The following is a 22,920-nucleotide window of genomic DNA, read 5'->3' as shown; positions in this document are numbered from 1 at the left end:
GAAACTGTAAAAAAACTAAACGGGAGGAAATGTAATCACTGAGGGCATAGTGCTGTCCTCCTGCTGTCTATCAGGGCTCACGTGATGTTCTGTTAAGGCTCCCACCAGTGAGCCCTAAGCACAGGCAATCTGGGGGCTGGAGTTTCCTGATTGAACATGTAGCACCTGAAAAGCTCTCTGTAATTAATTTTTAGCTGTTTCTTGTTGAAACCTGTCCACTCTGTCAAGTCATTACAGCTGTTCTCCATTTTTAAATGGGGATAGTGATTGTTGACAGGCGAGTGGAGCATGTGATTGAGTATACTGCATGCAGGTGGCCTTGTAACCCCAGCAAAATTCCAGCCCTTAGAATCACAGAAATACAGAAAGCAGCATGTTGACATTTGCCATGGATTTCTACTGACTATGGTCATGTTTACTATGCACTTTCCAAGATGCAGGTCAAACATTTTCATAGTTTGTTTTCAGGAGGGGAAGAAGCTGTGGAAGGCAATAATCAGGTCCCGCCTAACCACACTTTACCACACGCTGCAGACTTTTGAAGGCTGACCATGGGTTGAATTGATGGCCCTTGAATCCAATGTTCCATTGATGCAAACGCCGGAAAATATATTGAAGAAATTATTTGCCTCATCTTCACCTAGTTTAAACGTACCCAACCACTTTCCTCTATGATTGGACTGGCATTTAGGAAATGTGAAAGGCTCACAGGGGTAGGAATAAGGTTCACATCATCTCAAGCAGTTTTCCAGTCTTGTCTGCTCCAGATCCAAGAGATCCCAGAACCAATGGATCAGATCTAAGCTCTGCAGTCCTGCCACGTCCAGTCGTGAATGGTGGTGGACAATTAAACAACTCACTGGAGGAAAACAGAATCACCCGGAAAAACTCAGCAGGTCTGGCAGCATCGGCGGAGAAGAAAAGAGTTGACGTTTCGAGTCCTCATGACCCTTCGACAGAACTTGAGTTCGAGTCCAAGAACTCTTGGACTCGAACTCAAGTTCTGTCGAAGGGTCATGAACACTGGAGGCACTGGATACTGCAAAGGCTATGGGCCCTGACAATATTCCAGCAATAGAACTGAAGACTTGTGCTCCAGAACTAGCCACACCACACCAGTGTTCCAGTACAGCTACAACATAGGCATCTACTCGGCAATGTGGAAAATTGCCCAGCTATGTCCTGTACACAAAAAGGAGGACAAATCCGACCCAGCTAACTGCTACCTCATCAGTCTACTCTTGATCATCAGTAAAGTAGTGGAAGGGGTCATCAACAGTGCAATCAAGCAGCACTTGCTTAGCAATAACCTGCTCACGGATGCTTAGTTTAGGTTCCGCAAATGCCACTGAGCTCCTGACCTCATTACAGCCCTGGTCCAAACTTGGACAAAAGAGCTGAACTCTCGAGGTGAGGTGACAGTGACTGTCCTTGACATCAAGACAGCAGTTGACTGAGTTTTTTTTATTCATTCATGGGATGTGGGTGTCACTGGCTGGGCCAGCATTTATTGCCCATCCTTAATTGCCCTTGAGAGGGTGGTGGTGAGCTGCCTTCTTGAACCGCTGCAGTCCATGTGGAGTAGTACACCCACAGTGCTGTTAGGAAGGTAGTTCCAGGATTTTGACCTAGCGACAGTAAAGGAACGGTGATATATTTCCAAGTCATGGTGGTGAGTGGCTTGGAAGTGAACTTCCAGGTGGTGGTGTTCCCATGTGTCTGCTGCCCTTGTCCTTCTAGATGTTAGTGGTCATGGGTTTGGAAGGTGTTATCTAAGGAGCTTTGGTGAGTTTCTGCAGTGCACCTTGTAGATGGTACACACTGCTGTTACTGTATGTCGGTGGTGGAGGGGGTAAATGTTTGTGGATGTGGTGCCAATCAAGCAGGTTGCTTTGTCCTGGATGGTGTCAAGCTTCTTGAGTGTTATGGGAGCTGCACTCATCCAGGCAAGTGGAGAGTCTTCCATCACACTCCTGACTTGTGCCTTGTAGATGGTGGACAGGCTTTGAAGAGTCAGGAGGTGAGTTACTTTCTGCAGGATTCCCAGCCTCTGACCTGTTCTGGCAGCCACAGTGTTTATACTATCAATATTCCCCAGGATGTTCTGTGGGGGATTCAGTGATGGCAATACTACTGAATGTCAAAAGGTGACGGCTATATTCTCTCTTGTTGGAGATGGTCACTGCCTGGCACTTGTGTGATGTGAATGTTACTTGCTGCTTGTCAGCCCAAGCCTGGATATTGTCCAGGTCTTGCTGCATTTGGACATGGACTGCTTCAGGACCTGAGGAGTTGAGAATGGTGCTGAACATTATACAATCCATCAGCAAACATCCCCATTTCTGAACTTATGATGGAAGGAAGGTCATTGATGAAGCAGCTGATGATGGTTAGACCTAGGACACTACCCTGAGGAACTCCTACAGTGATGGCAGCATCGGCGGAGAAGAAAAGAGTTGACGTTTCGAGTCCTCATGACCCTTCGACAGAACTTGAGTTCGAGTCCAGGAAAGAGCTGAAATATAAGCTGGTTTAAGGTGTGTGTGTGGGGGGCGGAGAGATAGAGAGACAGAGAGGTGGAGGGGGTTGGTGTGGTTGTAGCGACAAACAAGCAGTGATAGAAGCAGAATATCAAAAGATGTCAACAACAATAGTACAATAGAACACATAGGTGTTAAAGATAAAGTTGGTGATATTATCTAAACGAATGTGCTAATTAAGAATGGATGGTAGGGCACTCAAGGTATAGCTCTAGTGGTTTTTTTTTTATATAATGGAAATAGGTGGGAAAAGGAAAATCTTTATAATTTATTTTTCCCAATAAATTTTTCCCAATAAATTATAAAGATTTTCCTTTTCCCACCTATTTCCATTATATAAAATAAAAAAAAACCACTAGAGCTATACCTTGAGTGCCCTACCATCCATTCTTAATTAGCACATTCGTTTAGATAATATCACCAACTTTATCTTTAACACCTATGTGTTCTATTGTACTATTGTTGTTGACATCTTTTGATATTCTGCTTCTATCACTGCTTGTTTGTCGCTACAACCACACCAACCCCCTCCACCTCTCTGTCTCTCTATCTCTCCGCCCCCCCACACACACACCTTAAACCAGCTTATATTTCAGCTCTTTCCTGGACTCGAACTCAAGTTCTGTCGAAGGGTCATGAGGACTCGAAACGTCAACTCTTTTCTTCTCCGCCGATGCTGCCAGACCTGCTGAGTTTTTCCAGGTAATTCTGTTTTTGTTTTGGATTTCCAGCATCCGCAGTTTTTTTGTTTTTATCCTACAGTGATGTCCTGGAGCTGAGATAAGTGACCTCCAACAACCACAACTGCTAGGTATGACTCCAACCAGCAGAGAGTTTTCCCCCTGATTCCCACTGACTCCAATTTTGCTAGGGCTCCTTGATAGCATACCTGGTCTAATGCGGCCTTAGTGTCCAGGGCAGTCACTCCCACCTCACCTCGGGAGTTCAGCTCTTTTGTCCATGTTTAAACCAAGGCTGTAATGAGGCCAGGAGCTGAGTGGCCCTGGCAGAACCCAAACCGAGTGTCAGTGAGCAGGTTATTGCTAAGCCAGCGCTGCTTGATAGCACTGTTGATGACCCCTTCCATCACTCTACTGATGATGGAGAGTAGACTGATGGGACAGTAATTGGCCGGGTTGCATTTGTCCTACTTTTTGTGTACAGGACATATCTGGGCAATTTTCTACATTGCCCAGTAGATGCCAGTGTTGTAAGCTGTACTGGAACAACTCGAGTGTAGCACCAAGGAGCCGTAGCAAAATTGGAGACAATGGGAATCAGGGGGAAAACTCTCTGCTGGTTGGAGTCATACCTAGCACAAAGGAAGATGGTTGTGGTTGTTGGAGGTCACTCATCTCAGCTCCAGGACATCACTGCAGGAGTTCCTCAGGTAGTGTCCTCGGCCCAACTACCTTCAGCTGTTTCATCAATCAGCTTCCTTCCATCATAATATCAGAAGTGGGGATGTTCGCTGGATATTGCACAATGTTCAGCACCATTCGCGACTCCCCAAATACTGAAGCAGTCCATTCCCATATGCAGTAACATGGTCAACATTCAGTCTTGGGCTGATAAGTGGGAACTAACATTTCTTTTTATTCATTCATGGAGGTATCACTGGCTAGGCCAGCAACCCTAATTACCCTTGAGAACCGAGTGGATTGCTAGAGCATTCGTTTCAGAGGGCATTTTAAGAGTCAACCACATTGCTCTGGATCTGACATGTAGGCCAGACTAGGCAAGGAAGGCAGATGTCCTTCCTTAAAGGACATTAGTAAACCAGATGGGTTTTTACAACAATTGACAATGGTTTCGTGGTCATTATTAGACTTTTAATTCCAGATTTTTTTAATAGAATTTAAATTTCACCATCTGCTGTGGTGAGATTTGAACCCGGGTCCCAAGAACATTATCCTGAGTCCCTGGATTACTAGTTCGGTGATAAAATCACTACGCCACTGCCTCCCCATTTATACCACTCAAGCGCCAGGCAATGACCATCTACAAGATAGAATCCAACCATCTCCCCATGACATTCAATGGCGTTACTATCACTGAATCCCCCACTATCAACATCCTGGGGATTACCATTGACCAGAAACTGAATTGGACTAGCCATATAAATAATGTGGCTGCAACAGCAACTCAGTGACTGGGAATTCTGTGAAGAGTAATTCACCTCCTGATTTCCCAAAGCCTGTCCACCATCTACAAGACATAAGTCAGGAGTATGATGGAATACTCTCCACTTGCCTGGATGAGTGCAGCTCCAACAACACTCAAGAAGCTTGACATCATCCAGGACAAAGCAGCCCACTTGATTGGCACCACATCCACAAACATTCACTCCCTCCAGCATTGACGCACAGTGGCAGCAGTGTGTACCATCTACAAGATGCACTGCAAGAACTCACCAAGGCTCCTTAGACAGCACCTTCCAAACTCATGACCACTACCATCTAGAAGGACAAGGGCAGCAGATAGATGGGAACACCACCACCTACAAGTTCCCCTCCAAGTCACTCACCATCCTGACATGGAAATATATCAGCAGTCCTTCACTGTTGCTGGGTCAAAATCCTGGAATTCCCTCTCTAACAGCACTGTGGGCGTATCTACAACACATGGACTGCAGCGGTTCATGAAGGCAGCTCACCCCCATCTTCTCAAGGGCAATTAAGGATGGGCCATAAATGCTGGACTAGCCAGTGACATTCACACCCCATGAAAGAATAAAAGAAAAGCTCCATTTGGAAAGTTGATGCATCAGGGCTATAAAATTTAAGCCAATTTGTCAAATATCTTTTGGGTCAACTAGGACTAAGAATGCAGATGAACCTCCCTGAGGAGCTGATGAATAATACTTTTTCCTCTTCTTATGGAAGATTCCCAGTGGATGTATTACCAACTGCAGGTTGACGATCATGATGATGGAGATTTGGCCCCATGTATTTGAGATGCAAGAGCTTGAAGTGACCAGTCGCCAAGATATTTAAATTCTAGATAAGTATCCGTGGGGAGTATTGTGGTGCAGTGAGTAGTGTCCCTGCCTCTGAGCCAGAAGCTCCGAGTTCTAGTCCCACTCCAGGGCAAGATGGCCAAGGAAAGTGAGTTCATAATGTGGCCAACAGGCTAGGCATCAACCTGTAAATCTTCCAACACATGCTAATGTCAAGTGATAAAAGTGAGAGAGATTTCTGGTCAGCCATGTGATAGAAAGAAAATTGGAGCCTCTACCATCACTATTCATAGCTCCAGTCTACAACACGTATGGAAAAGTGTACGGTGCCGCAGAAAGTTGGACTTGGTGGAGTCGGTTGGCTGGACAGCTGGTGTGGATCAGATTGGTGCCAACAGCATAGTGTTTGATCCTTGTTCCAGCAGGGGTTGATTTTGGACCCTCTGCCATTTCTGCTAACTCCAGCATGATGCCACCACCAAACACATCTTCCCTTCACCCCCCCGGCGGCATTCCATAGGGATTGTTCCCTCCGTGACACCCTGGTCCACTCCTCCATCACCCCCTACTCCTCAACCCCCTCCCACGGCACCTACCCATGCAACCGCAGAAGATGCAACACCTGCCCCTTCACTTCCCCTTTCCTCACCGTCCAAGAGGCCAAACACTCATTTCAGGTGAAGCAGCATTTCACTTGCACTTCCCTCAACTTAGTCTACTGCATTCGTTGCTCCCAATGCTCTACATAGGAGAGACCAAACGCAGACAGGGTGACCGCTTTGCAGAACACCTTCGGTCTGTCCGCAAGCATTACCCAGACCTCCCTGTCGCTTGCCATTTCAACACTTCAGCCTGCTCTCACGCCCACATGTCTGTCCTTGGCTTACTGCATTGTTCCAGTGAAGCTCAACGCAAACTGCAGGAACAGCACCTCATCTTCCGACTAGGCACTTTACAGCCTTCCGTACTGAATATTGAGTTCAACAATTTTAGATCATGAACTCTCTCCTCCATCCCCACCCCCTTTCCGATTTTTCCCCTCCTTTTTGTTTTTTCCAATAATTTATATAGATTTTTCTTTTCCCACCTATTTCCATTATTTTTAAATGTATTTCCATCCATTGTTTTATCTCTACCTTTTAGCCTATTTCGATTCCTTCCCCCCACCCCACCCCACCCCCACTAGGGCTATCTGTACCTTGCTCGTCCTGCTTTCCACCTTTAATTAGCACATTCCTTTAGATAATATTACCACCTTCAACACCTCTTTGTCCTTTTGTCTGTGACATCTTTTGGTTAGCTCCACCTATCACTGGCCCTCTATCCAGGTCTTCTTGTCCCAACCCCCCCCCCACCCTTAAACCAGCTTATATTTCACCCCTTTTCTATTTTTCCTTAATTCTGTTGAAGAGTCATGTGGACTCATTAACTGTGTTCCTCTCCACAAATGCTGCCAGACCTGCTGAGTTTTTCCAGGTATTTTTGTTTTTGTTTTGGATTTTGGACCTGTCTCCTTGCCCTATCTGTGGTGGAGATTGTGGTACTGTGGATTGGACTTGCCTTCAAGCAGAGAACTTAAAAAGTTGTTGTATCTGTGGCATTTGGGGAGAAAGGAGTGGGCATTAGGTCAGCAGAAGCCATATCAGGAGTCCAAACTCAGGCAAAACTGGCACTTCCAGTACATCAACTGGTTACAGCAATGAGTGACTCAGCCATAAAGATCTTCCTGGGTTTAAGGCCCATATCGTGTCAAGTTAGCTGATCGTGGCCAAGTGAGAAGCACTATAACCAGTGACCCTGACTTGTACAAAAACACTCAAAGTCTGAGTTATCAGCCCTCTTATCATTTGTCAAAATAAAAAAGTGGTTTTGGATGTTTGAGCTTCAGAGCTCAGAATTCTGTTTTTCTTATTATATCAAAATGTAAAAAGCCCTCCTTGGCAAAACACAAGTCCAGTCTTATCCTCAATTGATGTTCACACACATAGATGTTCCAACGTGATAAACAATAGCATACAATCCTTACATTCCTAATTCAGCCTGACTAAGATCAACTAAATCAGGGCAGGAATCCCTGGCTTGAAGGAGAAAGGTTAAAGAGAAAAGAAAGTTTGCTATTTTTTTCCCAGTCTAAAACTAGGGCCATATTTTGGTTGATAATGACCAGGTAGGTAATTTCAATCCCTGTTCTTTTCTTAAATCCCAAAGAGGTGATGGGCTTGATAAAGCAAAGAGTCTTATCCGATTTTGCAGATTCTCATGTCAGTCAATAGTCACACTACAGCTCTTGCTTTGAGGGAGTTCGAAATCAATGCAGAGGTCAGCAACCAGTGAGCAATCCTGAGGAGGGGAATATATAACATCGTACAGGAAGTCAGCTCTTAAAATACTGTTCACATTCCAATGCAGAAGACCTTATCCAATAACTGCCTTCTTCACACGATTCAATGATTAGAGGCTAATGCCTGAAATACCTTAGATAATAATAAAAACAAAAAAACTGCGGATGCTGGAAATCCAAAACAAAAACAGAATTACCTGGAAAAACTCAGCGGGTCTGGCAGCATCGGCGGAGAAGAAAAGAGTTGACGTTTCGAGTCCTCATGACCCTTCGACAGAACTGACAAACTGAACTGACAGTTCTGTCGAAGGGTCATGCGGACTCGAAACGTCAACTCTTTTCTTCTCCGCCGATGCTGCCAGACCTGCTGAGTTTTTCCAGGTAATTCTGTTTTTGCCTGAAATACCTTACCTGGTAAGTCCACTGCCACAGTTCTGTGTCCTTGTTGCGCTAGCAGATTGAGTGTTCCTAGACCCTCCCAGGTCTTCGAGTTGAAGGCCTGCCCATGTAGAAGGAGTACCTCCAAGCTGAACAAACAAAATGATGCAAGGTGTCACTGAAATGTAACTTCAGAGGAGCAAGGACAAGGTGCACAACTGTTAAAACTTAAATCACTTGGGAAAGATAATGTGATTAAACTATAGCTCAACCAAGGAACTCCTAGCTAACATGGAGTGGTCTGAGGAATGTATCTATTAAATAGGGATACTTATGAACTTCTATTACCTCTCTATACTTATTGAGATTGTTCAGTACCAGAAGATCATGATGGGTGACTGCTTTTGATTAGACTGAGGAATAGGAGGAGAATGTGAACAAACAGCAAAAAGGGAGGGAACTACTGAAGGCCAGAGAAGGATGTAACAAAGGGGGCGAGTTCTCAGAAGGCCCTACCCACCTTAGAGAGCCTACAATCACAGGCATAGCCTCCCTGATCTGTTACAGGAGCAATACTTCTGAAGGCTGAGACCTCTGCAGCCTCCAAGAAGGCAGCCTGCTGCCTGCTGGACCTGGTGGCCATTGACTACCAGTGGCTTTGCAGGTCAACACCACCCTCAATTTCTTTGCATCTGCCTCCTTCCAAAGTGCAATTGAAGATATAGCAAGGGTATCACAGTCAGCTGCACATAAAGCAAGTTATGGAAGGATTATTTGCAGGGCCAGCAGTTGTAGATGCAATGTGCCGAATGGCTTCCTTCTGTGTGGAAATCTTCAATGTTTCTATTTAATCTTTCATTGTAATCACAGTAGCTGGAATAAGCATGAACTGAAATCCAATTCTCTGGCTGGTTTAAATGGTCAAAACATTTAGAGATATTTTGCCAGTGAATGTGGTGAAAAGAGGGAAAAAAAATTCTGTGAAAAATTAGCTGTGCCATTCAGGCATTCAGATAAGGGGCAGTTGCTAAAACACCACTTAGAACTGTAGAAAAGTTACTGCACAGAAGGAGGCCATTCAGCCCATCTTGTCCATGCCAGCCCGAGGACACCTAGGTGCCCTTTCTAATCCCACCTTCCTGCACCCGGCCCATAGCCCTGCAGCTTACAGCACTTTAGGTGCAGTTCCGGGTACTTTTTAAAAGAGTTTAAAGTTTCTGCCTCTACCACCAACTTGGGCAGCGAATTCCAGTCACCCATTACCCTCTGCGTTAAAATGTTCTTCCTCATGTCCCCCCTACACCTTCTGCCACTTATCTTGAATCTATGTCTCCTAGTTCTAGAATTCTGCACCAAGGGAAACAATTTTATCCTGTCCACTCTATCTATTCCCCTCATAACTTTCTACACCTCAATCAAGTCACCTCTCAGCCTTCTTTGTTCTAAGGAAAATAACCCCAACCTATCCAATCTCTCCTCGTAGCTACACTTTTCGAACCCTGGCAACATTCTTGTAAACCTCCGCTGCACTCTTTCCAGAGCTATTACTTCCTTCCTGTAATGTGGTGACCAGAACTGCACACAATACTCCAGTTGTGGCCTCACCAGTGTTTTATACAATTCCAACATTATATCCTTACTTTTATATTCTATACCTCTGCCAGTGAAGGAGAGCATTCCATGTGCCTTTTTTACAACCTTGTCTACTTGAACTGCTGCCTTCAAGGACCTGTGTACTTGTATGCCAAGATCTCTCACTTCATCTACCCCTCTTAGTATATTCCCATTTATTGTGTAATCCCTGTAACTGTTTGACCTCCCTAAATGTATGATCTCACACTTCTCTATGTTAAAATCCATCTGCCACTTTACCGCCCACTACCAACTCATCTAAATCATTTTGGAGATTATGGCTATCCTCTACACTATCCACTGCTCAGCCAATCTTTGTATCATCTGCAAATTTCCCAATCTACATACCACGGTGAGAGGTTTTGCAAGGCACTCAGGTCTGTAATGCCACTTTGCCTACGTATTAAACAGAGCTGATGGGACAGAGAAGATGGTTAAAAGATCAGAGGCCAGGTCAACACCTAAACATGTAGCCTCAAACAGCAAACACACACATCCTATTGTACATTGGTGCAGCCCAAGGTGGCCAAATCATATCAGAATGGGAACTTTCTCCCCTTCAATTTCAGAGCACTCTCAGGACAGTCAGAAATCCATCCGTGAACTCTCAGGACAGTCAGAAATCCACCCACAAAATCTCAGGACAGTCAGAAATCCATCCACAAACTCTCAGGACAGTCAGGAATCCATCCACAAACTCTCAGGACAGTCAGAAATCCATCCACAAACTCTCAGGACAGTCAGGAATCCATCCACAAACTCTCAGGACAGTCAGGAATCCATCCACAAACTCTCAGGACAGTCAGGAATCCATCCACAAACTCTCAGCACAGTCAGGAATCCATCCACAAAATCTCAGGACAGTCAGAAATCCACCCACAAACTCTCAGGACAGTCAGAACTCCATCTATGAAGGTTCTGTGTCTCATTAGCTTGAACCCAACTTCGTGAAAAAAGAGGTTGCATCATTTGCTCACCATTTAATGTTATACTGTTATTAGTCAATGTATATTAAAGTTTATTGTTTGAAACCACATGGGTCTGAATCATGCACAGGTTATTGTTGTCAGACTAATACCCTTTTTGCCATGAACAAAACCACATTCCATCACCAGGCAGCTAGCGCACAACTACAAAAACAGCTCCAGGCACATCTGCAGCACTGTCACTGGAAGCTGTCATCATATTTTCATACTGTGATAGTCAACATTCCTAACCAGGAACCAACCCAAAACGATGTCCCCTTCAAACCTGGCTGACACCTCTAAGGAATCCCACCAATCAACACTAGGAGCAGTACAACTCCAAACGATGTCAGATGTGTGATCGAACAGGCCATCAACGTGAAGTTGTCTAGACAAGTCTGCAGACACCCTTCATCCCTCAGCAGTGAGGGGCTCCAGGACAATGTAGCAGTAAATGCTAGAGGGCCAGGAGGAAGAAACTGCTCTGGGCAATACACCTGATGAGGGCAAAAAGAAAACTGGGGTGCCCAGCCAGCCTATCACATTGCTGCTTGTGATGCCAGGGATGCCCTGATAGCTCAAAGGTTCAATTAGGCACTCACACTAGAACAACATTAAAATACACCCCACCTCCTCAACACAAGTAACCCTGTAATGATCCATCCACAGGTTCCATATCCATCAAGTGGGGTCAGTCAACTCACTTTTCTATCTTCAGCAGCAAACAAATGAAAAGCAGAATGGGTACTCACCATCCAATAATGGGAACATGAGAAAATGGTGCAATTTGTTAATCTTAATATACTCCAAAGAAATGTTGACAAATACACACATCTGCTTAGCCTTGGTGAAGTATAAACCTTTCCTTCTGTAACACTTCTACATCATGAAATGCCTTTGTTTTTACCAGAGGTAGTGGCAGGCTACTCTGTTCCTTTCTCTGTATTTAAGGTTTAAGCAGCCAACATCTTTTCGGTATTAGAGCTGGTGAGGGTCCTGTCAATAACTCCTCAACTTGCAATTGTGCAACGTTAGACTGGGCCAGTGGGAGAGGAGGCAGATGTTTCGCTGTTAGACCTGATGAGTATTTTCTGTTTTTATTTTAGATTTCCAGAATCCACAGTGCTATGCTGTGGTGCAATGGATTAGAGGCAGCCAGACACTCAATGGAAGACTATATGGTTGAAAAGCAATGCAACATGACCTCATTACAGTCTTGGTTCAAACATGGACAAAAGAGTTGAAAAGAGGCGAGGTGAGCTGAGAGTGACTGCCCTTGATATCAAGGTCGCATTTGACTGAGTGTGGCATCAAGGAGCCCTAGCAAAACCGGAGTCAATGGGAATCAGAGGGAAAACTCTCCACTGGTTGGACTCATACCTAGCACAAAGGAAGATGGTTGTGGTTGTTGGAGATCAATCACCTCAGTTCCAGGACATCACTGCAGGAGTTCCTCAGGGTAGTGTCCTAGGCCCCAACCATCTTCAGCTGCTCCATCAATGACCTTCCTTTCATCATCAGGTCAGAAGTGGGCATGTTTGCTGATAATTGTACAATGTTCAGCACCATTTGCGACTCCTCAGATACTGAAGCAGTCCATGTCCAAATGCAGCAAGTCCTGGGGGCAAGATCCAGACTTGGGCTGACAAGTGACAAGTAACATTTGCACCACACAAGTACCAGGCAATGACCATCTTCAACAGCAGAGAATCTAACCATCGCCCCTTGAAGTTCAATGGCATTAGCATCACTTAATCCCCCACTATCAACATCCTGAGGGGCTTACCATTGACCAGAAACTGAACTGGACTAGCCATATAAATACTGTGGCTACAAGAAGTCAGAGGCTAGGAACCCTGTGATGTGTAACTCACCTCCTGACTCCCCAAAGCCTGTCCACCATCGACAAGGCACAAGTCAGGAGGGTGATGGAATACTCTCCACTTGCCTTGATGAGTGCAGCTCCCACAACACTCAAGAAGCTTGACAACACAAAGCAGACCACTTGACTGGCACCACATCTACAAACATTCACTCCCTCCACCACTGCCGCACAGTAGCAGCAGTGTATACCATCTACAAGATGCACTGCAGGAACTCACCAAGGCTCCTTCGACAGCACCTTCCAAACCCACAACCACTAGACCATAAGACCCAGGAGCAGAAATCCTAGTCGGCCCATCGAGTCTGCTCCGCCATTCAATCATGGCTGATAGGTTTCTCAACCCCATTCTCCTACTTTCTCCTTGTAACCTTTGATCCCCTTACCAAGCAAGAACCTATCTATCTCGGTCTTAAATACACTCAATGACCTGGCCTCCACAGCCTTCTGTGGCAATGAATTCCATAGATTCACCACTCTCTGGCTAAAGAAGTTTCTCCTCATCTCTGTTCTAAAAGGTCTTCCCTTTACTCTGAGGCTGTGCCCTCGGGTCCTAGTCTCTCCTACTAATGGAAACATCTTCCCCACGTCCTCTCTATCCAGGCCTTTCAGTATTCTGTAAGTTTCAATCAGATCCCCCCTCATCCTTCTAAACTCCATCGAGTATAGACCCAGGGTCCTCAAACATTCCTCATATGTTAAGCCTTTCATTCCTGGGATCGTTCTCGTGAACCTCCTCTGGACCCTCTCCAGGGCCAGCACATCCTTCCTGAGATACGGGGCCCAAAATTGCTCACAATATTCTAAATGTGGTCTGACCAGAGCCTTTTAAAGCCTAGCAGCACATCCTTGCTTTTATATTCTAGTCCTCTCGAAATAAATGCCAACATTGCATTTGCCTTCCTAACTACCGACTCAACCTGCAAGTTAACCTTAAGAGAATCCTGGACTGGGACTCCCAAGTCCCCTTGCACTCCAGATTTCTGAATTCTCTCCCCAGTTAGAAAATAGCCTATGCCTCTATTCTTCCTACCAAAGTGCATGACCTCACACTTCCCCACATTGTATTCCATCTGCCACTTCTTTGCCCATTCTCCTAACCTGTCCAAATCCTTCTGCAGCCTCCCTGCCTCCTCAATACTACCTGTCCCTCCACCTATCTTTGTATCATCTGCAAACTTAGCCAGGATGCCCTCAGTTCCTTCATCTAGATCATTAATGTATAAAGTGAAAAGTTGTGGTCCCAACACTGACCCCTGCGGAACTCCACTATTCACCGGCCGCCATCCTGAAAAGGACCCCCTTATCCCCACTCTCTGCCTCCTGCCAGACAGCCAATTTTCTATCCAAGCTAGTACCTTGCCTCTAACACCATGGGCTCTTATCTTACTGAGCAGCCTCCTGTGCGGCACCTTGTCAAAGGCTTTCTGGAAGTCCAAGTAGATAACAGCCATTGGCTCTCCTTTGTCTAACCTACTTGTTACCTCCTCAAAGAATTCTAACAGTTTTGTCGGCCATGACCACCCCTTGATGAAACGATGCTGACATTGCCCGATTTTACCATGCACTTCCAAGTACTCTGAAATCTCATCCTTTATAATGGACTCTAAAATCTTACCAATGACTGACATCAGGCTAATCGGCCTGTAATTTCCCGTCCTTTGCCTCACTCCCTTCTTAAACAAGGGGGTTACATTAGCGATTTTCCAGTCCTCTGGGACCCTCCCTGACTCCAGTGATTCCTGAAAGATTGCCACTAATGGCTCCACTATCTCTTCAGCTATTTCCTTTAGAACTCTGGGGTGTAATCCATCTGGTTGAGGTGATTTATCCACCTTCAGACCTTTCTGTTTTCCTAGCACCTCCTCCTTGGTAATGGCCACCATACTCACTTCTGCCCCCCCGACTCTCTTGAACTTTGGGGATGTCACTCCTGTCTTCCACTGTGAAGACTGATGCAAAGTTCCTCCTCCATTTCTTTGTTCCCCTCTACTACTTATCCAGTGTCATTTTCCAGCGGCCCAATGTCTACTTTTGCCTCTCTCTTACCCTTTATATATCTAAAAAAAACTCTTGCAATCTTCTTTTATATTACTGGCTAGTTTACCCTCATATTTAATCTTCTCCCTCCTTATTTCTTTTTTAGTTGTCCTCTGTTGGTCTTTGTAGGCTTCCCAATCCCCTGGTTTCCCACTGCTCTTCGCCACATTGTATGCTTTCTCTTTAGTTTTTATGCTGTCCCTGACTTCCCTTGTCAGCCATGGTTGCCTTGTCCTCCCTTTAGTATGCTTCTTCTTCCTAGGGATGAATTTTTGCTGTGTCTCCCAAATTACTCCCACAAACTCCTGCCATTGCTGTTCCACTGTCTTTCCTGCTAGGCTCATCTCCCAGTCAATTCTGGCCAGCTCCTCTCTCATGCCTCTGTAGTTGCCTTTATTCAACTGTAATACCGTTACATCCAATTCCAGCTTTTTCCTCTCAAATTGCAAGGTAAATTCTATCATATCACGGTCACTTCCTCCTAAGGGTTCCTTCACCTTAAGCTCCCTTATCAAATCTGCCTCATTACACATCAATAAATCTATGATTGCCTATTCCCTGGTGGGCTCCACCACAAGCTGCTCCAAAAAGCCATCTCGTAGACATTCCACAAATTCCTTTTCTTGGGATCCACTACCAACCTGATTTTCCCAGTCTACCTGCATATTGAAATCCCCCATGATCACTGTAAGCTTGCCTTTCTTACGCACCTTTTCTATCTCCTGGTGTATCTTGTGCCTTACATCCTGACTACTGTTCAGAGGCCTGTACATAACTCCCATTATGGTTTTTTTACCTTTGCGGTACCATCTCGAAGGACAAGGGCAGCAGATAGATGGGAACACCACCACCTGGAAATTCCCCTCCAAGTCACTCACCACCCTGACTTGGAAATATATCGCCGTTCCTTCACTGTCACTGGGTCAAAATCCTGGAACGCCCTCCCTAACAGCACTGTGGGAGTAGCTACACCACAGGGACTGCAGCGGTTCAAGAAGGCAGCTCGCCACCACCTTCTTAAGAGCAACTGGAGATGGACAACAAATGCTGGCCCAGCCAGCGAAGCCCACATCCCATGAATTAATTTTAAAAACTGTTACCTCTGGTCTTTACTCTCTCCCTGGCATTCGACACTCTTGTTCTGCAAGGGTGATTTGACAGACCAATGAACGGCTGAGGCATGTATGCACCCAGTGGGGTCAGTACATGTAATGAAGGTGGCAGTTGGCCAGATGCATCATGAATAATATATTCTCTCATTTTGATTTGAGTGTGTGGTCCCTTTAAATTGTTTGGTAGGTTTGACTTATGTGCGGCCTGCCCGGGAACTTTCAGGTTGCAATCATTGGAATGCATTTAAGTGCTCCGTTTGAGGATGTGTGTCAAGAATCGCGGGAGCTGCATGGGCGATATCAGATTACATAAGGATTGGGGTGAATGGAAATGGTAGTTGGAGGAAGGGCAGTTGAGGATAAGAGGGTATGACTGCAAACCTAACAATTGATATTGATGAAAATGAAGTCAGTGTGAGGAGTGCTGTGAATGAAGAATGCTCGACAAGACAGAGGGAGATGTTGGCGCATCTCTAAAGTTGCTGACCTTTCCTGACCTGGACAAGTCATTGAAGCTATTTGACACAGTTAAATGGCAATGCATCTCCTGCTCCACTCTTGTGACACTGCCCAACATGGTGGCAGCAAAACTTTTTTGTTGTTGCTCGGAAACACAACCTCCCTCCTAAGCCTTACTGCATTCAAAGCACCCAGGGAAGACTCAGTAAACCTTGGGGCAGCATTCGCTCTCCTTCCTCCCATTGCTATGTTCTCATTTCACTGCATAATCCTCTGAGCTCCCACCCTCGATCTCCCATTCATCCCTGAACTGGATCTTTAAATAGTCAAAGCAAAATCACATCATGCTGCTCTGTGCCATACCACTCATGCACAGCAGAGATGCAAAATGCAGAAGTAAAATGATCACAAGGCACCCCTGTTAAAATCATAGCCATCCTGCCATATGGCACACTCATGCTCTCTCCCTCAAGTTAATATTGAGGTTCGAGTCTCAATCCCAAATGCAATGCAGTGGTGGCCAAATAAAAGGTTAAAGACTAAAGCAGAATGAGAGAGTGGCAAATGGGACTATAACTTGAGAATAAAGAACTGAGCAGATAAATCTCAAAAAGATAAGGCTTGAAATCTAATGTTTATGTCCAAAAACAAACAAAGCGAGTGTGTTAAGAAAAAGCCATGTACAAAGACAAATAAGATGTGAACAATCATGTTTCTACAAATTAAACCATATGTTTCAGACTGTAACTGGACAGTAACAGTTCCTGTATAAATGTGTGCCGACTCAAACTGAAGGTGAAATGCAACCATTTTCTAGAGCTTATTTACTTAGGCTTTAGGCTTTCTCCATCCTTCTCTGGAGGTAATGATTCCCGGTAGAAAATTTCCGAGAGTCCTGGCTTTTGGTTTTTCTCCACTGTGAGATTGATGGTGAGCTGTTTAATGTTCGCCATGTTGAGTCCCTGAGATGGCCCTGAGGACGTAACGTTGTGCAGCAGGATGCGGGGAAGCAAATAGTACACCATAAGTGTGGTACCGACAACAAACAGGAAGGCCAGCAGTCTGAATCGATTAAAGGAACAGGTCTGCATATTCTTCCTCACCACAAAGAAATCTGGAATGATAACGAAGGAACCTGAAAACACAATGACCTAGAGATATGAGATACTTCCACAATACAGCATTTTCTGTAATATGAACCACATCATCTTCTTGACATTAAAGTACCAATCACACACAGGAATTGGTGAAACAGTAACGTGGGTCCTTTATTTGAAGATAAAATTGTATCCAGGTACTGTTCACTGGGAACTAAGTATAGTACATCTGACTGACAAGGATTTTGAATTACTCTGTAGATGAGTTCGAGTGTGCCACATCCTTGTTATTATTTTAGATATTTCAATTGCTGGGTGTCAAGTAAATCTGCTTGGTCCATCTCCAAGCTCCTCAATACAGCCATGAACTGATCTGTCACATGGTACTTTTATGATTCTATATAAATATAAAATGCAATGAATGGTAAGAAGCTTGTAACACCACACAGCAGACTTATCATTTATCAGACTTACAAAGTTCCTACTGAGTAAGTCACGGCCAACATATTGCATGGTTATTTCAGAGATCTGAGTCTTGCTTTTGCAAGAATTACAAGGTTCCTGTAGTAACTGAGAGAAGTTTTTACAGGGTGTTCAATACTATTGGTATTTCTGTGGGAATCAAAGGACAGATTGGTTTTTATCTATTAATATCTAAAATACATTTTTCAATATATTGATTGTTTAACATGACATTCAGAATGAGAGTGAGAACATGTGTGACTGAGGCTAAGGAGGTTAGACAGAAAAATGGTAAGGTGGGGAACGGGGGCGGGGGGGGATGCGGCGGTGACATTGCTGAGAGAAGAGGGGGAGCTGGGAGCTGGGGGGAAGTGCACAAGGCGCGCGGGGGACGTCGACGGGGCAAGACACAATGGGATGGCGAGACGGCAAGCAGCGGGGGGATGGCAAGGGGGCAAGGCGCAATGGGATGGTGAGGGGGCAAGGCGCAATGGGATGGCGAGGGGGCAAGGTGCAATAGGATGGCAAGGGGGCAAGGCATGGGAGGATGGCGAGGTGACAAGGAGTGGCAGGATGATGAGGGCGCAAGGTGCAATGGGATGGCGAGCGGGCAAGGTGCGGGCGGATGATGAGGGGGAAAGGTGCAATTAGATGGTGAGGGGGCAAGGTGTGGGGGGATGATGAGGGGACAAGGCACAATGGGATGGCGAGGGGGAAAGGCGCAATTGGATGGTGAGGGGGCATGGCATGGGGGGTTGGCGAGGGGGCAAGGAGTGGTGGGATGGCAAAGAGGCAAGGCGCAATGGGATGGCAAGGGGCGAAGCACGAAGAGGATGGTGAGGGGGCAAGGCACAATGGGATGGCGAGGGGGAAAGGTACAGGAGAATGGCGAGGGGGTGAGGTGCAAAGGGATGGCGAGGGGGCAAGGCGTAATGGGATGGCGAGGGGGCATGGTACAGGAGGATGGTGAGGAGGCAAGGCATAATGGGATGGCGAGGGGGCAAGGTGCAATGGGATGGCGAGGTGTGGGGAGATGCGCGGGGCAAGGTGCGCGCGTAGCGAGGGGACAATGCGCAATGGGATGGTGAGGGGGCAGGGCACGGGGAGAATGGCGAGGGGGCAGGGCATGGGGAGGATGGCGAGGGGACAAGGCACAATGGGATGGTGAGGAGGCGAGATGCAATGGGATGGCAAGGAGGCAAGGCGTAATGGGATGGCGAGGGGGCAAGGCATGGGGAGATGTCGAAGGGGTGATGCCCGGGGAGGATGGAGAGGGGTTGAGGCATGGGGAAGGTGGCAAGGGGGCAAAGCAAAATGGGATGGCGAAGGGGCAAGTCGCAATGGGATGACGAGGGTACAATGCACAATGGGATGGGGAGAGGGCAATGTGCAATGGGATGGCGAGGGGGCAAGGCACGGGGAGAATGGTGAGGGGGCAAGGCATGGGGAGAATGGCGAGGGGGCAAGGCGCAATGGGATGGTGTGGGAGCAAGGCACAATGGGATCGCGAGGGGGCAAGGCGCAATGGGATCGCGAGGGGGCAAGGTGCAATGGGATCGTGAGGGGGCAAGGCGCAATGGGATCGCGAGGGGGCAAAGGCATGAGGAGGATGGCGAGTGGGCAAGGAGCAATGAGATTGCGAGGGGGCAAGGAGTAATGGGATGGCGAGGGGGCAAGGAGTAATGGGATGGTGAGGGGTCAAGGTGCAGGAAGATGGCGCGGGGGCAAGGTTCGGGGGAGGAGGAGGGGACAATGCGCAATGGGATGGCGAGGGGACGAAGTGTGAAGGGATGGTGAGGGGGCAAGGTGCAATGGGATGGCGAGGTGGCGAAGTGCAATGGGATGGCGAGGGGGCGAAGTGCGAAGGGATGGCAAGGGGACAATGCGCAATGGGATGGCGAGGGGCGAAGTGAGAAGGGATGGTGAGGGGGCAAGGTGCAATGGGATGGCGAGGGGGCAAGGCGCAATGGGGGTGCAATGGGATGGCGAGTGGGCAAGGAGCGGATGGATGGTGAGGGGGCAAGGTGCTGGGGGCTGGTGAGGGAGCAAAGAGCGAGGGGATGGCGAGGGGGCAAGGAGGGAGGGGATGGCGAGGGGGCAAGGAGGGAGGGGATGGCAAAGGGGAAGTTATGGGGGAATGGTGAAGGGTCAAGGCGTGATGGTATGGCGAGGGCAAAGCGCAATGGGATGGCAAGGGGGCAAAGAGCAATGAGATGGCAAGGGGGCAAGGCGCAATGGGATGGTGAGGGAACAAGGCGCAATGGGATGATGAGGGGGCAAAGACACGAGGAGGATGATGAGTGGGCAAGGAGCAATGGGATTGCGATGTGGCAAGGAGTAATGCGATGGCGAGGGGGCAAGGTGCAGGAAGATGGCGCGGGGGCAAGGTCTGGGGGATGGCGAAGGGACAATGCGCAATGGGATGGCGAGGGGGTGAAGCGCGAAGGGATGGTGAGGGGGCAAGGCACGGGGAGAATGGCGAGGGGGCAAGGCATGGGGAGGATGGTGAGGGGACAAGGCGCAATGGGATGGCGAGGAGGCAAGGCTTAATGGGATGGCGAGGAGGCAAGGCGTAATGGGATGGTGAGGGAGCAAAGGCACGAGGAGGATGGCGAGTGGGCAAGGAGCAATGGGATTGCGAGGGGGCAAGGTGCAGGAAGGTGGCACGGTGGCAAGGTCCAGGGGATGGCGAGGGGACAATGTGCAATGGGATGGCGACAGGGCAAGGCGTAATCGGTAGGCATGTAAGCAAGGTGTAATGGTAGGGTGAGGGGCAAGTAGCAATCGGATGGCGAGGGGGCAAGATGTAATGGGATGGTGAGGGGGCAAGGCATAATGGGATGGCGAGGGGGCAATGCACAATGGGATGGTGAGGGGGTAAGGCGTGGGGTGATGGCGAGTGGGCAAGGCGTAATGGGATGGCGAGGGGGCGATGCCCGTGGAGGATAGAGAGGGGGCGAGGCACGGGGAAGGTGGCGAGGGGACAAAGCAAAATGGAACGGTGAGGGGGCATGGTGCAATGGGATGGCAAGGGGGCAAAGCGCAATGCGATGGTGAGTGGGCAAGGAGCGGAGGGACGGCAAGGCGCGGGGGGATGATGAAGGGGCCAAGAGCGAGGGGATGGTGAGGGGGCAAAGAGTGAGGGGATGGTGAGGGGGCATGGCACAATGGGATTGTGAGGGGGCAAGGTGCAGGAAGGTGGCACGGTGGCAAGGTCCAGGGGATGGCGAGGGGGCAAGGCATAATGGGATGGCGAGGGGGAAATGCACAATGGGATGGTGAGGGGGTAAGGCGTGGGGTGATGGCGAGTGGGCAAGGCGTAATGGGATGGCGAGGGGGCGATGCCCGGGGAGGATGGAGAGGGGGCGAGGCACGGGGAAGGTGGTGAGGGGACAAAGCAAAATGGGACTGTGAGGGGGCATGGTGCAATGGGATGGCAAGGGGGCAAAGCGCAATGCGATGGTGAGTGGGCAAGGAGCGGAGGGACGGCAAGGGGCGGGGGGATGGTGAAGGGGCCAAGAGCGAGGGGATGGTGAGGGGGCAAAGAGCGAGGGGATGGTGAGGGGGCATGGCACAATGGGATTGTGAGGGGGCATGGCACAATGGGATGGCGAGGGGGCAATGTGCAACAGGATGGTGTGGGGGCAAGCCATGGGTGGATGGTGAGGGGCCAAGACACAATGGGATGGCGAGGAGGCATGGCACAATGGGACGGCGAGAGGGCAATGTGCAATGGGATGGCAAGGGGGCAATGCGCAATGGGATGGCGAGGGGGCAATGCGCAATGGGATGGCGAGGGGGCAATGCGCAATGGGATGGCGAGGGGGCAACGCACAATGGGATGGTGAGGGTGCAAAGGCATGAGGAGGATGACGAGTGGGAAAAGCGCAATGGGATTGCAAGGTGGCAAGGAGTAATGCGATGGCGAGGGGGCAAGGTGCTGGAAGATGGCGTGGGGGCAAGTTCTGGGGGATGGCGAGGGGACAATGCGTTATGGGATGGCGAGGGGGCGAGGTGCAACAGGATGGCAAGGGGGCAAGGCACAATGGATGGTGTGGGAGCAAGGCACAATGGGATCACGAGGGGGCAAGGCGCAATGGGATCGTGAGGGGTCAAGACGCAATGGGATCGCGAGGGGTCAAGACGCAATGGGATCGCGAGGGGGTAAGAAGCAATGGGATGCTCAGGGGGCAAAGGCATGAGGAGGATGGCGAGTGGACAAGGAGCAATGAGATTGCGAAGGGGGCAAGGAGTAATGGGATGGCAAGGGAGCAAGGAGTAATGGGATGGCGAGGGGGCAAGGTGCAAGAAGATGGCGTGGGGGCAAGGTGCAGGAAAATGGCGCGGGGTCAAGGTCCGGGGGAGGACGAGGGGACAATGCGCAATGGGATGACGAGGGGACGAAGTGTGAAGGGATGGTGAGGGGGCAAGGTGCAATGGGATGGCGAGGGGGCAAGGCACAATGGGGCGCAATGGGATAGCGAGTGGGCGAGGAGCAGAGGAATGGCGAGGGGGCAAGGTGCAGGGGGATGGTGAGGGGGAAGGCACGGGGGAATGGTGAAGGGTCAAGGCGCGATGGTATGGCGAGGGCAAAGCGCAATGGGATGGCGAGGATACAATGCACAATGGGACGGCAAGAGGGCAATGCGCAGTGGGATGGCAAGAGGGCAAGGAGCAATGGGATGGCGAGGGGGCAAGGCGCAATGGGATGGCGAGGGGGCAAGGCGCAATGGGATGGCGAGGGGGCAATGCGCAATGGGATGGTGAGGAGACAAGGCGCAATGGGATGGTGAGGGGGCAAAGGCACGAGGAGGATGACGAGTGGGCAAGTAGTAATGGGATGGCGAAGGGGCAAGGGACAGGGTGGATGGCAAAGGGGCAAGGGACAGGGTGGATGGCGTGGGGGCAAGACACGGGGAGGATGGTGAGGGAGCAAGGCGCAATGGGATGGTGAGGGGTCAAGGAGTGGCGGGATGGCGAGGGGGCAAGGTGCAGGGGGAGGGGGCAAGGCCCAATTGATGGCAAGGGGGCATGGGGCAATTGGATGGGCAAG

At 48.6% G+C, this 22,920-nt stretch overlaps 1 protein-coding gene across 2 annotated transcripts in view; it reads right to left on the bottom strand.

The window, feature by feature from the left end:
• Positions 1–22,920, bottom strand: part of abhd14a (abhydrolase domain containing 14A) — a 105,826-nt gene that overhangs the window by 66,557 nt on the left and 16,349 nt on the right. The window contains exons 2-3 of one of the 2 annotated variants that reach the window (XM_041190828.1): positions 17,137–17,443; positions 8,252–8,367 (exon numbers count right to left, since the gene is read on the bottom strand). In XM_041190828.1, the coding sequence (XP_041046762.1) occupies positions 8,252–8,367; positions 17,137–17,399 (379 nt within the window). In that variant the 5' untranslated portion in view covers positions 17,400–17,443. The remainder of the gene's footprint in view (positions 1–8,251; positions 8,368–17,136; positions 17,444–22,920) is intronic. The other variant, XM_041190829.1, reaches the window with a different exon arrangement.

This window comes from Carcharodon carcharias, chromosome 7, assembly GCF_017639515.1.
Source record: "Carcharodon carcharias isolate sCarCar2 chromosome 7, sCarCar2.pri, whole genome shotgun sequence".
In the NCBI taxonomy this organism is placed as follows: Eukaryota; Metazoa; Chordata; class Chondrichthyes; order Lamniformes; family Lamnidae; genus Carcharodon; species Carcharodon carcharias.
This window is presented reverse-complemented; position numbering and strand designations above follow the sequence as displayed.